The 17,217-nt window shown below is 37.3% G+C and overlaps 1 protein-coding gene and 1 pseudogene across 1 annotated transcript in view; one reads left to right on the forward strand and one right to left on the reverse strand.

Annotated features, from left to right (window-relative positions):
- The window catches only part of TMEM232 (transmembrane protein 232), an 84,507-nt gene extending 67,698 nt beyond the window's left edge, over positions 1–16,809 (forward strand). The window contains 3 exon segments of the mRNA XM_033423755.2: positions 16,064–16,183; positions 16,186–16,241; positions 16,786–16,809. Coding sequence (XP_033279646.2) covers positions 16,064–16,183; positions 16,186–16,241; positions 16,786–16,809 — 200 coding nt within the window.
- LOC101272669 (heterogeneous nuclear ribonucleoprotein A1-like) lies at positions 14,473–15,836 on the reverse strand (annotated as a pseudogene).
- Positions 16,810–17,217: the final 408 nt, after the last annotated feature.

Genomic DNA, 17,217 nt, shown 5'->3' on the forward strand with positions numbered 1-17,217 from the left:
ATGTTTTGATAAATAATTTACAGTTGGCTTCTTAAAAGTTAGTTAAGTACGACACACCATAACAACACATAAGTTCAAAAAATAATTTTCACATGAATTAAAATCTTTAAAATAACTAGAAGAAAATATAGCATAGTCCTTTTATAACTGTAAAGCAGGAAAATGTTACATAAACAACAGAAAAATCATAAAAGTCATGGTTGGAAGATAACTACATAAAAATGTACAACATATGTGCAGAAAAATGCGAAAAAGTTAAAAATCCAAGTAAAAGTTTGGAAACATATATATACATATATGAAATAGAGATAATAAAAAGAAATACCAGTTGTTATTATTGTTGCCATCCTCGGTTTTCAGTGGTTTCAGAACTTGTTAGATGGCCGCATTTGGCCCAACACTAAATCTGAACTTGACTGTATTTCTTTCTCTTCACTGACCACCTTCCCTTGTGATTAGCCTGTAAATCCATAGTCTGGACCATCAAACATAGTTTCCTAAAGCTAGAAAAATTCTCTGAGCAAATGTCTGTACCGTCCAGTCTGAAATCACTTGGTCAAATCTCTAGGATGCAGCAGGATACTTTCCTCTTTCTTTTTTTACATTAGTACTTCATGGTGGGAGTGAGTAGGGTTTAGAACTGGACATGCTGCCAGGAAATTGGCCCTGAGCCTGGGACCTCAGAGACTGAACAGAATGGGGTGAGGAACTGCTGTGGGCACTCTTTCCTCCTCTCCATTTACTACAGCCATTGGCCGAGTTGCTGCAGGAGAGGAAATAGTTTCTCCCCAAAATGTGTGAGAAGAACTGGAATTTTGAAATATGAGGTACAGGACGAAGGGTCCCTGTGGTCAAATATTCCGAGGCTGCCCACTTGTACTTCCATTTTGCAAACCTCAGATAGGAGCTATATTTTTTGATTACATCAAATAAACATGGAGAAAGCTAACCATTTTCTTCCTTATCAACACTGCCTCCTACAATCAAAGCTTAACCTGTAGGGACCATAGAAAATAGTTATTAATTGTGGAGGTGAGACCTCAACCTCTAAATTTACATGAGAATCTTCATAAAACCCCAAATAAACAGGATAAAGCATTATCATAATTTTTGAAAGTTAAAAAGTATTGCTACTCTTCTCAGGAAGTTTTGCTTTCATTGCTACAAATGAATCTTCATTTAGTTCTGTATATGTTTAAACTAAAAGATTCCTACTATCACATTCTCTTTATTCCCTGGCATAGTTGCTGCTGTTCCTTTTGATTGTGACAGGCTAAAACACAAGATAGACTTTTCAGTCAAAAGCTTTTGACCATGTAGAAGTCTTTTCCTATCCAAATAAAGGTGCTAAGAAGCTCATGGAAACATCCTTCACATTTTTTAATCATAAATACAAAGATGTATCCATTTTGATCCAGTGGTCTAAAATCCATCTGTAGCTGAACATAGTGGCAAAAGACGCATGAGCTAGAAATCCTGCAGTATTTCCGAAAGTGTTCCGAAAGTGGTGCTGAAGTATATTCTAAAGCGGCGTCTTAAAAATCAGTTTTTGAAATAATATATCTTAGCGGAGGAGAAAGAAATAAGATTTTGGCTCCCTTTCCAAATTAATTAAGAAGCAAATGTGCATACATTCGCAAAAATAACTTACTAGGTACTTGTAACTTCCTTTGTTATACAAGTCAGAATTACATTAAGATCCTCTAGACTGCTTCAGATTGTTTTTTTTTCTGTCATTTAATCTGGTCCAGAAATGAATACTAATTCTCTAGAGTCACTTTCTTCTTCACCTCTCACATCCATCAAGTGTAACCTGATAATATGTTCATGGGTACAGAAATCTCTGATTTAGTCTGACACATTATTTCTGTGTTTGGTCCAGGTGTTTCTTAAGGTTTTGGGTGAATAGTTATTTCATTAAAGATATCTGAAGTAGCTACTTACTGGAAGGAATAATAGAAGGTCCCCATATGGGGTGAAGGGTGAGAGATTTAGGTAAGAAGAGGAGGGAAAACAGCACCAAAATTGTTCAGTTGTAGATGAATAAATGTTCACTGGACTGGACTTGGTGTCAGAAATTTGGGGTGACTCAGCTTAGTTGTCAAGTTCTGGATGACGTTAGGCAACTTGATTTATGTCTCAGAATTTTAGTTTCCTCAAGATTATGGATTCTAAAAGAGTTTTTGCATGTAATATGCTTATAAACATTGTCTTTATTGCTTTCTTAATTTCCAAAAAAGATCTTTGTTATTTTCTTTTTCTTGTTTTGTTGCCTTCAGATACAAAAATCTATGAGGATTAACTACTTCCATAGAGATAGTCTATATATCTCGGTGGTATTAATGTAGTTTAATGAAATTTAAAATGATTCCAAGAATCAGAAATCTGATATTTCTTTATTTATATGAATAATTGATGTTCTTGGAAAGCAGATAAATTACTTTCTCCTTTGGTTCCCAGTTGTAACTCCAGCAGATAATTATTTTTAATTAAAAGATTTCCATAATTGACTATGGAAAAAGATCATAAAATTTAAGCAAGACAGGTTCTAATAAGTTCCTTAAATATTTGTCGACATTATGGCATCCTACTTGCCATTACATTTCAATTAACTGTCATACGTTAATAAAAGAATCAGCTGACTTTTGCTTTATGTTTTCTGTCATACCTGCAACAGAAAATGGCATATTAGTAATACTTTGGTTCTCTTTGCTTTATTCTGGTGGTTACTGGTTTAAAATGTATAATGATCAAATATGATTATACAAAATAACTCTGATCAATATTTATTATAAACTGGTTTTCCCATTTATTACTTGAGGGACTTGTGGTAGATGTGCTGCAGAACATGCACAATTAAATACATCCTGACTTTCTATTATTCCATGTTGTATTACAGCCTCCGTGCTTATAGGTCACTTATACATTTTTTTAAATTTTTATTTTATATAGGAGTATAGTTGATTAAAATTGTTGTATTACTTTCAGGTGTACAGCAAAGGGATTCAATTATACATATACATTTATCTATTCTTTTTAAAGTTCTTTTCCCATTTAGGTTATTACAGAATACTGAGCAGAGTTCCCTGTGCTATATAGTAGGTCTTTGTTGATTATCTGTTTAAATATAGCAGTGTGTACATGTCAGTTCCAAACTCCCAATCTATCCCTCCACCCTGCTCTTCCCCCAGTAACCATAAGTTCATTCTGTGAGTCTGTTTCTGTTTTGTAAATAAGTTCATTTGTATCATTTTTTTTAGATTCCACGTATAAGTCATATCATATGATATTTGTCTTTCTCTGTCTTACTTCACTTAGTATGATAATCTCCAGGTCTATCCATGTTGCTGCAAATGGCATGATATCATTCTTTTTAACAGCTGAGTAATATTCCATTGTATATATGTGCCACATCTTCTTTATCCATTCATTTGTTGATGGACATTTAGGTTGCTTCCATGTCTTGGTTATTGTAAACAGTTCTGTAATGAACATTGGGGTGCATGTATCCTTTCAAACCATGTTTTTCTCCAGCTATGGGATTGCCCAGGAATGGGATTGCAGGATCATATGGTAGCTCTATTTTTATTTTTAGTTTTTTAGATTACATGAGCTGTTTATATATTTTGGAGATTAATCCCTTGTCAGTTGCATCATTTGAAAATATTTTCTCCCATTCTGTGGGCTGTCTTGTCATTTTGTTTATGGTTTCCTTTGCTGTGCAAATGCTTTTGAGTTTAATCAGGTCCCATTTGTTTATGTTTCTTTTTATTTCCGTTAGTCTGGGAGACGGATTGAAAAAGATACTGCTGCAATTTATGTCAAAGAGTGTTCTGCCTATATTTTCCTCTAAGAGTTTTAAAGTATGCGATCTTACATTTAGGTCTTTAACCATTTTGAGCTTATTTTTGTGTATAGTGTTAAAGGATGTTTTAATTTTACTTTTTTAAAATGTAGCTGTCCAGTTTTCCCAGCACCATTTATTGAAGAGACTGTCTTTACTACATTTTATGTTTTTGCCTCCTTTATTGTAGATTAATTGACCATAGGTGCATGAGTTTATTTCTGGGCTTTCTGTCCTGTTCCATTGATCTATATTTCTGTTTTTGTTCCAGTACCATACTGTTTTGATGACTGTAGCTTTGTAGTATAGTCCGAAGTCAGGGAGCCTAATTCCTCCAGCTCCATTTTTCTTTCTCAAGATTGCTTTGGCTATTCAGGGTTTTTTTTAATCTCCATACAAATTAAAAATTTTTTGTTCTACTTCTGTGAAAAATGCCATTGGTAATTTGATAGGGATTGTATTGAATCTGTAGATTGCCTTTGGTAGTATAGTCATTTTGACAGTATTGATTCTTCTAATCCAAGAACATGGTATATCTTCTCATCTGTATTATCTTCAGTTTCTTTTATCAGTGTCTTATAGTTTTCGGAGTACAGGTCTTTTGTCTTCTTAGGTAGGTTTATTCCTAGGTATTTTATTTTCTCTGATGTGACTGTTTCTCTAATTTCTAAATGGGATTGTTTAATTTTGCTTTCTGATTTCATTGTTAGTGTATAGAAATGCACTGTGTATTAATTTTGTGTACTAATATTGTATCCTGCAACTTTACTGAATTCATCAATAAGCTCTAGTATCAATAGATTACTGACAGCATCTTTAGGATTTTCTTTATATAGTATCATGTCATTTGAAGACAGTTTTACTTCTTCTTTTCCAATTTGGATCCCTCTTATTTCTTTTTCTTCTCTGATTGCTGTGGATAGGACTTCCAACTGTGTTACATAAAAGTGTTGAGAGTGGGCATCCTTGTATTGTTCCTGATCTTAGAGAGAAAGCTTTCAGCTTTTCACCATTGAAGATGATATTAGCTGTGGGTTTGTCATATATGGCCTTTATTACATTGAGGTAAGTTCCTTTTATGCCTACTTTCTGGAGAGTTTTTATTGTAAATGGGTGTTGAATTTTATCAAAAGCATCTTCTGCATCTATTGAGATCACATGGTTTTTATTCAATTTGTTGATGTGGTGTATCACATTGATTGATTTGCACATATTGGAGAATCCTTGCATCCCTGGGATAAATCCCACTTGATCATGTTATATGATCCTTTTTATGTATTGTTGGAGTTGGATTGCTTGTATTTTGCTGAGGATTTTTGCATCTTACATTCATTAGTGATACTGGCCTGTAATTTTCTTTTTTTGTGTGTGGTATCTTTGTCTGGTTTTGGTATCAGGGTGATGGTGGCCTCATAGAATGAGTTTGGGAGTATTCCTTCCTCTGGAATTTTTTAGAAGAGTTTCAGAAGGATAGATATTAATTCTTTTCTAAATGTTTGATAGAATTCACCTGTGAAGCCATCTGTTTGTAAACTTTTGTTTGTTGGGAGTTTTTAATCACTGTTTCATTTTCAGTACTTGTGATTTGTCTGTTCATTTCTTCCTGGCTCAGCCTTGGAAGGTTATACCTTTCTAGTAATTTCTTCGTGGCTCAGCCTTGGAAGGTTACACCTTTCTAGGAATTTGTCCATTTCTTCTAGATTGTCCATTTTCTTGGCATATTGTTGCTTGTAGTAGGATCTCTCATGATCCTTTGTATTTTTGTGGTGTCTGTTGTAACTTCTCCTTTTTCATTTCTAATTTTATTAATTTGAGTCCTCTCCCTTTTTTTCTTGATGAGTCTGGTTAAAGGTTTATCCATTTTGTTTATCTTTTCCAAGAACCAGCTTTTAGTTTCATTGATCTATTCTATTGTTTTCTTTATCTCTGTTTCATTTATTTTTCCTCTGATCTTTATGATTTCTTTCCTTCTACTAACTTTGGGTTTTGTTTGTTCTTCTTTCTCTAGTTGCTTTAGGTGTAAGGTTAGGTTGTTTATTTGAGATTTTCCTGTTTCCTGAGGTAAGATTTTATTGTTATAAACTTCCCTCTTAGAACTGCTCTTGCTGCGTCCCATAGGTTTTGGATCATCATGCTTTTGTTTTCCCTTGTCTCTAGGTATTTTTTGATTTCCTCTTTCATTTCATCAGTGATCAATTGGTTGTTTAGTAACATATTGTTTAACCTCCATATGTTTATGTTTTTTACAGTTTTTTTTTCTTGTAGTTGATTTCTAATCTCATAGCATTGTGGTTGGAAAAGGTGCTTGGTATGATTTCAGTTTTCTTAAATTTACCAAGGCTCGATTTGTGGCCCAGCATGTGATCACTCCTGGAGAATGTTCCATGTGCCCTTGAAAAGGATGTGTATTCTGCTGCTTTGGGATGGAAGGCTTGGCTCCATAAATATCAGTTAGGTCCACTTGGTCTAATGTGTCATTTAAGGCCTGTATTTCCTTACTGATTTTCTGTCTGTATGATCTGTCAATTGACAAAAGTGAGGTGTTAAAGTTCCCCACTATCATAGTGTTACTGTCAATTTCTCCTTTTATGGCTGTTAGTATTTGCCTTATATATTGAGGTGCTCTTATGTCGGGTGCGTATATATTTACAATTGTTATATCTTCTTGGATTGATCATTATGAAGTGTCCTTCTTTGTTCTTGTAACAGTCATATTCTTAAAGTCTATTTTTTCTGGTACGAGTATTTCTACTCTAGCTTTCTTTTGATTTCCATTTGCATGGAATACCTTTCTCCATCCCCTGACTCTCAGTCTGTATGTGTCTCTAGATCTGAAGTGGGTCTCTTGTAAACAGCATATATACAGGTCTTGTTTTTGTATCCATTCAGCTAGTCTATGTCTTTTGGTTGGAGCATTTAATCCGTTTATGTTTAAGTTTATTATCAATATATATGTTCTTATTGCCATTTTGTTAGTTGTTTTAGGGTTTTTTTGTAGGTCTTTTTTTCTTCCCTTCCTCCTTTGTTCTCTTGTCTTCTGATTTCATGACTAACTTTATTGGTGTGTGTATCTATTGTAGATTTTTGGTTCACTCTTACCATGAGGTTTTGATACAGCAATCTATATATAAACAAGATCATTCTAAGTTTCTGGTCTGTTAATTTCTAATGCATTTCCAGTATCCTACATTGGTACTCTCCTCACAATTCCTGGTTTTGATATTATATTTGTGTGTAGATGATTTCCTACCTTTACTGTATGTTTGCCTTTACCAGTGAGCTTTTTCATTCGTAATTTTCTTCTTTCTAGTTGTGGCTTTTTCTTTTCTGCCTAGAGAAGTTTCTTTAGCATTTGTTGCAAAGCTGGTTGGGTGGTACTGAATTCTCTTAGCTTTTGCTTGTCTGTAAAGTTTTGATTTCTCCATTGAATCTGAATGAGAGCCTTTCTGGATAGAGTATTCTTGGTTGTAGGTTTTCCCCTTTCATCATTCCAAATACATCATGCTACTCCCTTCTGTCCTGCAGAGGTTCTGTTGAGAAATTAGCTGGTAACCTTATGGGAATTCCCTAGTATGTTATTTGTTTCTTTGCCCTTGCTGCCTTTAATATTTTTTCTTTGTCTTTAATTTTTGCCAGTTTGATTATCATGTGTCTCATAATGTTCCTCCTTGGGTTTATCCTGCCTGGGACTCTCTGCACTTCCTGGACTTGGGTGATTGTTTCTTTTCCCATGATAGGGAAATGTTCAGCTATTATCTCTTCAAATATTTTCTCAGGTTTTTTTCTCTCTCTCTTCTTCTGAGACCCCTGTAATGCAAATGTTGGTGCATTTAATGTTGTCCCAGAGGTCTCTTATGCTGTCCTCATTTCTTTTCATTCTTTTTTCTTTGTTCTGTGGCAGTGATTTCCACCATTCTGTCTTCCAGCACACATATCTGTTCTTCTGCCTCAGTTATTCTGCTATTGATTCTTTCTAGTGTATTTTTCATTTCATTTAGTGTATTGTTTATCTCTGTTTGCTTGTTCTTTAGCGCTTCTAGGTTTTTGTTAAACATTTCTTGCATCCTCTCAATCTTTGCCTGCATTCTTTTTCTGAGGTCCTGGATCATCTTCACTATTACTACTCTGAATTCTTTCTTCAGTAGATTGCCTATCTCCCCTTCACTTAGTTGTTCTTGTGGCATTTTATCTTATTCCTTCATCTGGGACATATTCCTCTGCCATCTCATTTTGTCTGACTTTGTGATTGCAGTTTCCATTCAGCAGGCTAAAGGGTTTTAGTTCTTCTTGCTTCTGCTGTCTGCCTCTTGGTGGATGAGGCTGTCTAAGAGGCTTGTGCAGCCTTCCTGGTGGGAGAGGCTGGTCCCTGCCCACTGGTGGGTGGAGCTGGGTCCCTCTGGTGGGCATGGCTGTGTTAAGGGTTGTGTTTACTGGACAGCTGTGTTCTCAGGAAGACTGTAAGTAGCCTGTCTCCTGATGAGTGGGCTGTGTTCCTGCCATGTTGGCTGTTTGTCCTGAGGTGTCCCAGCACTGGAGCCTACAGCTGTTGGGTGAGCCCAGGTCTTGATGATAAAATGATGACCTCCAGGAGGGCTCACACCAATGTGTACTCCCCAGAACTACTGCCACCAGTGTCTTTTTCCCCACAGTGAGCCACAGCTCCCCCCACCTCTGCAGGAGACCCTCCAATACTAGTAGGTAGGTCTGTCCCAGACTCTTATGAGGTCACTGCTTCTTTCCCTGGCTCCTGGTGCACATGAGACCTTGTGTGTGCCCTCCAAGAGTAGATTTTCTGTTTCCCACAGTCCTGTGGAATTCCTGAGATCAAACCCTTCTGGCCTTCAAAGTCAGATTCTCTGAAGGCTCCTTTTCCTCCCATACCAGACCCCCAGGCTGGGGAGCCTGATGTGAGGCTAAGAACTTTCACTCCTGTGGGAGAACTTCTGTGGTATAATTATTTTCCAGTTAGTGGGTTGCCCACTTAACGGTATGGGATTTAATTTTATTGTTATTGCACTACTCCTATCAAGTTGTTGTGGCTTCTTCTTTGTCTTTGGATGTAGGATATCTGTTTTGTGGTAGGTTCCAGCATTTTTTCTTTTTTTTTTTTTGGTCGATGGTTGTTCAGCAGTTAGTTGTGGTTTTGATGTTTTTGTAAGATGAGCTCACGTCCTTCTACTTTGCCTTCTTGTCTCTGTCCTTACTTATGATCAGTATTTAAATATTATGTGTGTATTTGTGTGTATAGTGATAGATATATCATTATAATTATTATAGTAAAACGTTCTGAAAACAAAGAGTACCCTCGAATTCCTATTTATTCTACTATACATCCAAAATATATCCCCAAATTTTCTACATATCTCTATCTCTATTTTTGACTCCTGTGAAGTTCAGGAGTCCCCAAGACCACCCTCACTTCTGAAACTACTTGCGAGTTTCGGGACCCCCAGGACAACCCTCATGTTTCATAATTTGTGGAAGAATTCACAGAACTCAGGAAAGCCATTTTACTCGTGAGTATGGTTTCTTACAGTGAAAGGATTAAAATCAGCCAAGAAGAGGTGCACAGGGCAGAGTTCAGGAGAGTTCCAAACAGAGAGCTATCCACTGTCCTCTCCCAGTGGAGTTGTGTGGAAAGCATTTACTTCTCCAAGAAACAATGTATGACAATTTGCATAGAGTATTGTCACCTATGGAAAGTCACTAAGCTTTGGTATCCAGAATTTTTATTGGGCTTCAGTCACATACATATGGCTGACCCCAGTCTCTGGCCCTTTCAAAGGCAAATTGATAATCACAACCCATGGCTCCCAGGTTAATAAGAACATTCTTATCTGACAGGACATTCCAAGGCATTAGAGGTGACCTCCCAGAAGCCAGGGGTATAGACCATTGTACAAGTTTACTGTACAAATCTGAAGTCTATGCAATCATCACTCTTCTTATAGATTAACTGCAAAAAACTAAAAATCTTCCTGTCTTCCTTATAGTCCCCCTCTCCATGAAGAAGCCAAAAAGATTTTTTTAAAACATAAAACGGGTCAGTTCCCTTCTGTATTTAAATGCTCTGTTAGCTTTTTATTACACTAAGAATAAAATCCAAACTCCTTTCCGTGGCTTACAAATTGGCCATGATCATTGAGAGTTTGCCTCTGCAAAGGGCATGCCTACCTGATCTCATCTTGTCCCAAGGACCCCCTGGTGTCTTGTACTCCATCCATTCTATCCTTTCTTCTGTTTCTGTAAACTTTCAAGCTATTCTAGGTCCATAGCCTTTGCATTTTCCATCTCTTCTGCTGAGAACACTTCTCCCCAGCTCCTTACATGTTTAGCTTTTTTTTTTTTTTTTAATCCATCAGATTTTAGCTTGAATACAATGTCCTCATGGAGATCTTTCTTTCACTCTGTCTGTAGTGGTTTTCTTTTCCTAGTCATTGTTGGTCACATTATCATTTTCTATTATTTTTGTAATGATATTTTCAAGTTCACTTTCTTAATATCTGCCTTTCTCCCCTAGAATTAAGTGTCCGTAGAGCAGTAACATTGTCTTTTTCTTTGGTACATAGAACGGTGGTTGGCACATAGCATTGACTCAGTAAATATTTATTAAACAAATGGCTGGCTTACTGAATAGTTCTCTTGATTTCTTGACATTGAGCTAGTTCCTCCACACTACATGGCATTTCATAAAGATAATGTTTTAAACTACATCTTGCATTCAGGTTACCTTTCAGTGATACATTCGATTCTGTGGTGCCAAGTTATATTTGTCAAAATTGTAAAAGCTGTGTTCATTTATAATCGTCCATATAAGTAGAAATATTCATATTTTATGTTCATTGAATATGTGAAATATAAGTATCTAGGCTGTCAATTAACGGCTTCCAAATAGTTCAAACGCTAAAATAAAACATTCCTACAGAGAAAGGATCATAACGTATTTGTTTTCAAATGGTATAATTTAATAAATTTTTAAGGTTTATTAGGAATTCTGTTTTGCTTCAGTTTTGTTATTTCTTAGCTTAGCTGCAGACAGAGACACATTTTTTCTCAGTACATTTAAAGTAACATCTTTGATAGCTGCCACAGGGTCACTCAAAGCAGAACAGAAAAGTGCCTTATGTTACAGTCTGGTCCTTGGATGAGAAGTTTCAGAGCGGACATGCTTCTCAGCAAGTGTGTTGACATGCATATGAGAGCACATTCTACTTTTTATGACAGTTGTAACACATCCAATCTGTCTTTATAAGAATTTTTTTCTTCATTAACTGTCAGTCAATTGGATGTAATAGATTCTCCCTACAAATATCTATAAGCAACACTTCACTGTAGTTTAAATCAACAGGTGAACAGCTTTCTTTTAAAGTCATCAATGGCATTTAAAAATTGAGTTTTGAGAGCACAGTTATCAGAATATATTTTATGGTTTCATGACTGGTCTACTGGTCTTGTGTATTCTAAAAACAAACCATATTCAGTTCGGTGATTGTAGGGTTCTAAAATATTGTTCTTCAAAAAACAATCATTTAAAATACATGAAGGAAGGTAATTTGTATGTACTTTTGTCAATCATTCTTTTTAATGTAAAGAGTTGGGAGTTTAGAAATAAATAAGAAATAAATTTATAAATGGGTTAAAATCCACAGTATGTTTTATTTATCATACTGTTCAAAAACTGCTTTTATATTTCTGAGGTTTGCAATTCCAGAATTATTCATTAAAAACTCATAGTTGTTTCTCTACTCATATTGAGTTCAGGCCTTATTTTTCTGCTAATGACTCACAAATCCATAATTTCAATTCTGCTATTTTACTTGAATTATAGCTCTGTTTTTACAAAAAGCTGAATATCAGATTCCCCTTACCCATCATCATACCATATTTATTTATCTCCTTTCTCCCCAAACTGGCTTTTCTATATAATCTCATTTCTGCAAGTGATTTCATTATTGTTTCAGTTTCCTGAGCTTGAACATGCACTTGTCCTTATCACTTCACTCCATCTTCCTCCTCCATAGCAAAGAAGTCTTGTGAGATCTGCTCAGCAATGTCTTAGCTTTGTCCTTTACTCTCCAATCTCCTGCTGCTCATCACAGTAAAGCCCTGGCTTACCTCATAAAACTTCCATATTGGTTTCCCAGTTTATTACTTGAATAGACATAACATTTCATTGAGCAGATATAGCATTACTCTTTTGCTCAAATATCTACCAGTTAATCTGACCTAATTTATCTTTAGTTATTTTACCTTATACCTTTCTAATATGAACTCTCCACCTTAGCTCCATTTGAGATCCTCCCTATCCTCCTGTCTTCTTATAGCTCCCTCTCTGCTGGGGGTAAGTGGGCCTGTTACCGGGGAGCCTGAGTGGGGATGGTTCCTGTGGGTCCCTGAGCAGATGGGAGCACCTCTGGGACAGTGGTGGAGCAGGGCTAGAGCCTGGTCACAGGACCACTGCTGTGTCTGCAGGTCTCAGGGCTTACCAGGGGTACAAATGCATTTGGCTCCCCCCAGGGTCCTGAGCATTCTCCTGCTAGGTCCATGGGTGGGTTCCTCGGTGTGCAGAACTGCCTCTGGACCATGGTAGAGTGAGGCTGGAACCAGGTCACAGTGCTTCAGGGTCCACAGTCAGGTCCTCAGTCAGTGGATCTGTTACTCAGGGCACAACTGGCATGGGTCCTCCCGAGTCCTTTGGTGGATGAGACTGGTGGCAGGACCATGGACAAGCAGAGAAGAAACTAAGTTCATGGGGGGACAGGGGTGCTACTAGGTCCACAGCTGGACCACTGTTGAAAGGCCAGCCACCTGAGTCCAGTCTGCCTTCTTGAAGTGGCCCTCCTGAGTCTTGGGTTCCATTGGTGTTTTACAACATATTAACCTGGGTTCCAAGGTCTCCCAAAAGGCAGTTTTGTTCATGGATGTCTGCCAAGTTGTTGTTACTGTGAGAGGATGAAGCCTGGGGACTTCCTAGTCCACCATCTTGCTGACATCACTTCCTATATATAATTTCAACTATTGCAATACACCGAATTTTACTGGTAAAATTTTTATGAGGGGAAAATTATATTTTCAAAAGAATTTGCTGTTTAACTGTAGCCTTATGTTTGCAGCTTTTACTTTATCAACTTTAGATAGAAAGAGTGGAAGCTGGACACACACGTTCCTCCTCCCATTTCTAAGCTGTGTACATTCTCTTCTGCATCCTCCTTCCACCTTTTAGTCTATCTTCCTTTCCTATGAATGGAATAGAGGGCAGGATTGGAAGGAAAAGTACTTGTCTGAATTGGGGAGGCTGTGCTTCATGGGATAAGATTATCCCAGCCCTCACCTGCCTCTCTCACTCATCAGCGGTGTGTTGCTAGGGAAATTTCTAACCAAGTTGAAGCTCTTATGTTCCCTTCTATTATTCTAAGTATGATATAGTCTTCATAGCAGGATTGCAGTGAGGAGTAACTAGAATATGGCACATCGTAGGTACTCCCAACTATTCTAGTTATCGTAACAATGATAATTATTATTAGCCTGGATTACTAAATCCAGATTGAATTAGGAAAAGTTGAAGACTGTGACTTTTCAGATTGTGCTTATAACTTTATTCAAGAGGGGCATTGATGAATTCAGTGTCACACTAGCTCTCACCAGGATACCCTCCATCTTCCTTTCTGAACCTTCTCTTCCTCTTGCTCCTCTTACTTGCTTCACATATACTCAGTACCCTCATGTTGCTCTTTAGCTAACTTAAGCTCATATACCCTTTGAGACCTGCATTAATTTATTTATCCCATCACTAACTAAATCAGAATTCTTGTTTCTTGAATAGTATTGCATAGCAATATGTCATCTAGTGAGAAATAATTAAGATAAAGAGTAAAGAGAAACTTCTTCCTCTTTTCTGTAGGGGAAATGAATATTTTGAAAGTGGAACTTGATAACTTATTTAAATTGCTAATTGGTATATAATTTTTAGAAGGACAAGTATATTAAACTTAAAGAAAAACTCTGAATTCATTACTCCCTTTCCCCTATTTCATTCAACTTATTTCTCTATTATTTAAAAAAACTTCCAGCTTATAATTATATCAGTAATTTCTGTCTGCTTTTTACATTATTTTCAAAGCTTTCTTCTTGGTTCAAATGCCATATTTCATAGAGCTTGATCATTTTTATAACAGCCAGTGATTTTTCTCCTGTTTCTCTGATTTATTGTAAAAATTCGCCATGGTGGTCTAACTGTTCATACTTCCTTGAATAAATTCCTCTTTACTTGAATTCCAAAAATGTGTTTATAGGGCTTCCCTGGTGGCACAGTGGTTAAGAGTCCGCCTGCCGATGCAGGGGACATGGGTTCGTGCCCTGGTCCGGGAAGATCCCACATGCCGTGGAGCGGCTGGACCCATGAGCCATGGCCGCTGAGCCTGCATGTCCGGAGCCTGTGCTCCACAACGGGAGAGGCCACAACAGTGAGAGGCCCGCGTACCGCCAAAAAAAAAAAAAAAATGTGTTTATAGTACATAGTTCACAGTCTACCTTTTTAACTTTTAAATTTATTAGGTATAATATTAGGTGCAGTTCATCTTTTCATAGCATTAGAAGTTTTTTTTGTTTTTTGGTTTTTTTAACAAAATATTTATTCAGCATCATGATCAGACTATTACATTTAGCAATCAACAGCATGGGTGCAAAAAAAAAAAAAACTACATTAAAACCCTTTGTTGGAATGCTTTACACTTCCCACAGAACAGAAACTAAAATAACTTGTTATACAATTAGTCACAAATACAGTCCTTGAGTTTTTTTGCCCATACACATGAGTATTGTCTAAAACATGTCTTCTTTGTAGCAGCTAGGCCCTGCCACCACTGTGCTTGGTTGAGTTCACAAATCTGTTGTAACCTGTAGCTTCCCTGTCACTTCTCTGGCTCTCCTCTCCTGCTAAGCTTTGTTTCCTGGCAGTAATCAAAACCTTCTGCAACTGCCAAAGCTACTGCTGCTGCTGGAACCACCATAGCCACCTTGGTTTCGGGGTTTGGCAAAGTATTGGCTTCTACCACCATAGGGGCCAGAACGTCTGCCTCCAAAGTTGCCTCCTTTCATGGGTCCAAAATTTGAAGATTGATTGTTGTAACTGCCAAAATCATTGTAGCTTCCACCACCTCCAAAATTGCTTCCATCATTACCAAATCCATTATAGCCATCCCCACTGCCACTATATCCACCACCACCGTGGCTGCCACCAAAGCCACCTCGACCACTGAAGTTTGCTCCACGACCAAAGTTGTCATTCCCACCAAAACCACCTCCATGACCACCACCAAAGTTTCCAGAACCACTTCGACCTCTTTGGCTGGATGAGGCGCTAGCCATCTCTTGCTTAGATAGGGCTTTCCTTACTTCACAGTTGTGGCCATTCACAGTGTGGTATTTCTGAATGACAATCTTGTCTACAGAGTCATGGTCATCAGAGGTTACAAAAGCAAAGCTTCTCTTTTGCCACTGCCTCGATCAGTAATGATTTCAATCACTTCAATTTTCCCATACTGTTCAAAATAATCTCTTAGATGATGTTCTTCAGTGTCTTCTTTAATGCCACCAACAAAAATCTTTTTCACAGTTAAGGGGGCACCAGGTCTTTGAGAATCTTCTCTTGAGATGGCCCTCTTTGGTTCTACAACTCTTCCATTCACCTTGTGTGGCCTTGCCTTCATGGCTGCATCCACCTCCTCCACAGTGGCATATGTGACAACCCCGAAGCCTCTGGAGCATTTGGTGTTTGGATCCCTCATTACCACACAATCTGTGAGCGTTCCCCACTGCTCAAAATGGCTCCTCAGACTCTCATTGTTTGTTTCAAAGCTCAAACCTCCGATGAAGAGCTTCCGCAGCTGTTTGGGCTCTTTAGGTGACTCTGACTTAGACATTACGGCAGTGGAGGCGGGGGGTGGGGGGTGGGGGGAGACGTCAACGATGCTTACTCGATGGCATCCACGAGCAGAAAGGAGAAATCTACCGAACGTATCTCTGTTAGAAGTTTTTAAACGATCTGTGAGATCTTTTAAAATTAAAGGAGTAAAAGTAGTGAATGGTAAAAAGAAAATTCCAGAGGTCAGAATTTCAAACTTTAAAACATTAATGAAATCAAATTTCTTCTTTTTCACACAACCATACATTAATATGATGAATAAAATATCTTCCTAAAGAACCTTTCCTTCTAAACAGGTGATCAAGTGAAATGGACTGCATGCTATGGCTTAGTGTATAACCTGCTGAAAATGTCATGGGAACTTCGAGGAGATAAGGAGCAGGATGGACTTAGAAACACAATATGGCAAATGTTACAGAAACAAAGGATCATGAGAAAGATGGGCGAATCTGTAATGCAGTAAATATTGCCCAGGTAAGATAAAACACTGGCCATCAACTGGTATGTCTGTCACCAGGAAATATTTGTCCTTTGTCTCTAAGGAAAAAGGAAAATTCATATTCAGTGAATATCAGTGATTCACTGTTGAGAACGTGATTTTTAAAAGTTAATACCGACCTATTTTTTAGTTAAAGATAAGAGGGGATAATAAATTATTTAGTGAACTTATTTAGAAGTTTTTCTTTCCAGCATTAGACAATATAAATTGCAAATCTGGACTCGGTAAATCTAATGTCTTTTTCTTTAAAGTTAAAAACGTATTTTACAAATTCTTGGTTTTTCTAGCTCTGTTTGAATATATATATATTCACATTCAAAGGAAATCATTATGAAATTAGCTATCCATTCTTCATAAAATGCAAATATTATTTTCCAGTGATTATCCATGTGGTATCCTATGATATTTCAAAACTCCATCAAATATATATTTTTTCTCTGTGTCTTATTTTGAGCCAGGTTAATTTGTTATTCTAAAGTACACTTTTTTCTGTCCCTGAAAGTTTCTGGTTCTTTCTAGCTTGCACAGATGCAGTTATCCTAACGTTCTTTTTTTTTTAAATGTTTATTTATTTTATTTATTTATTTTATTTTATTTTTTGGGCTGCATCCGGATCTTAGTTGCAGCACATGGGCTCTTTGGTTGCGGCACACAGGCTCTTCATTGTGGTGCACAGGCTTCTCTCTAGTTGTGGCACGTGGGCTCCAGAGCATGTGGGCTCTGTAGTTTGCAACATGTGGGCTCTCTAGTTGCGGTGTGTGGGCTCAGTAGTTGTGGCATGTGTGCTTAGTTGCCCCGCAGCATGTGGGATCTTAGTTTCCCGACCAGAGGTCAAACGCTCATCCTCTGCTTTGGAAGGCAGATTCTTAACGACTGGACCACCAGGGAAGTCCCCTAACACTCTTAATATACTGTTTTCCAGTAATAATTACAGATATGAATTAATGTTAA

Source organism: Orcinus orca, chromosome 3, assembly GCF_937001465.1.
Source record: "Orcinus orca chromosome 3, mOrcOrc1.1, whole genome shotgun sequence".
NCBI classification, from domain to species: domain Eukaryota; kingdom Metazoa; phylum Chordata; class Mammalia; order Artiodactyla; family Delphinidae; genus Orcinus; species Orcinus orca.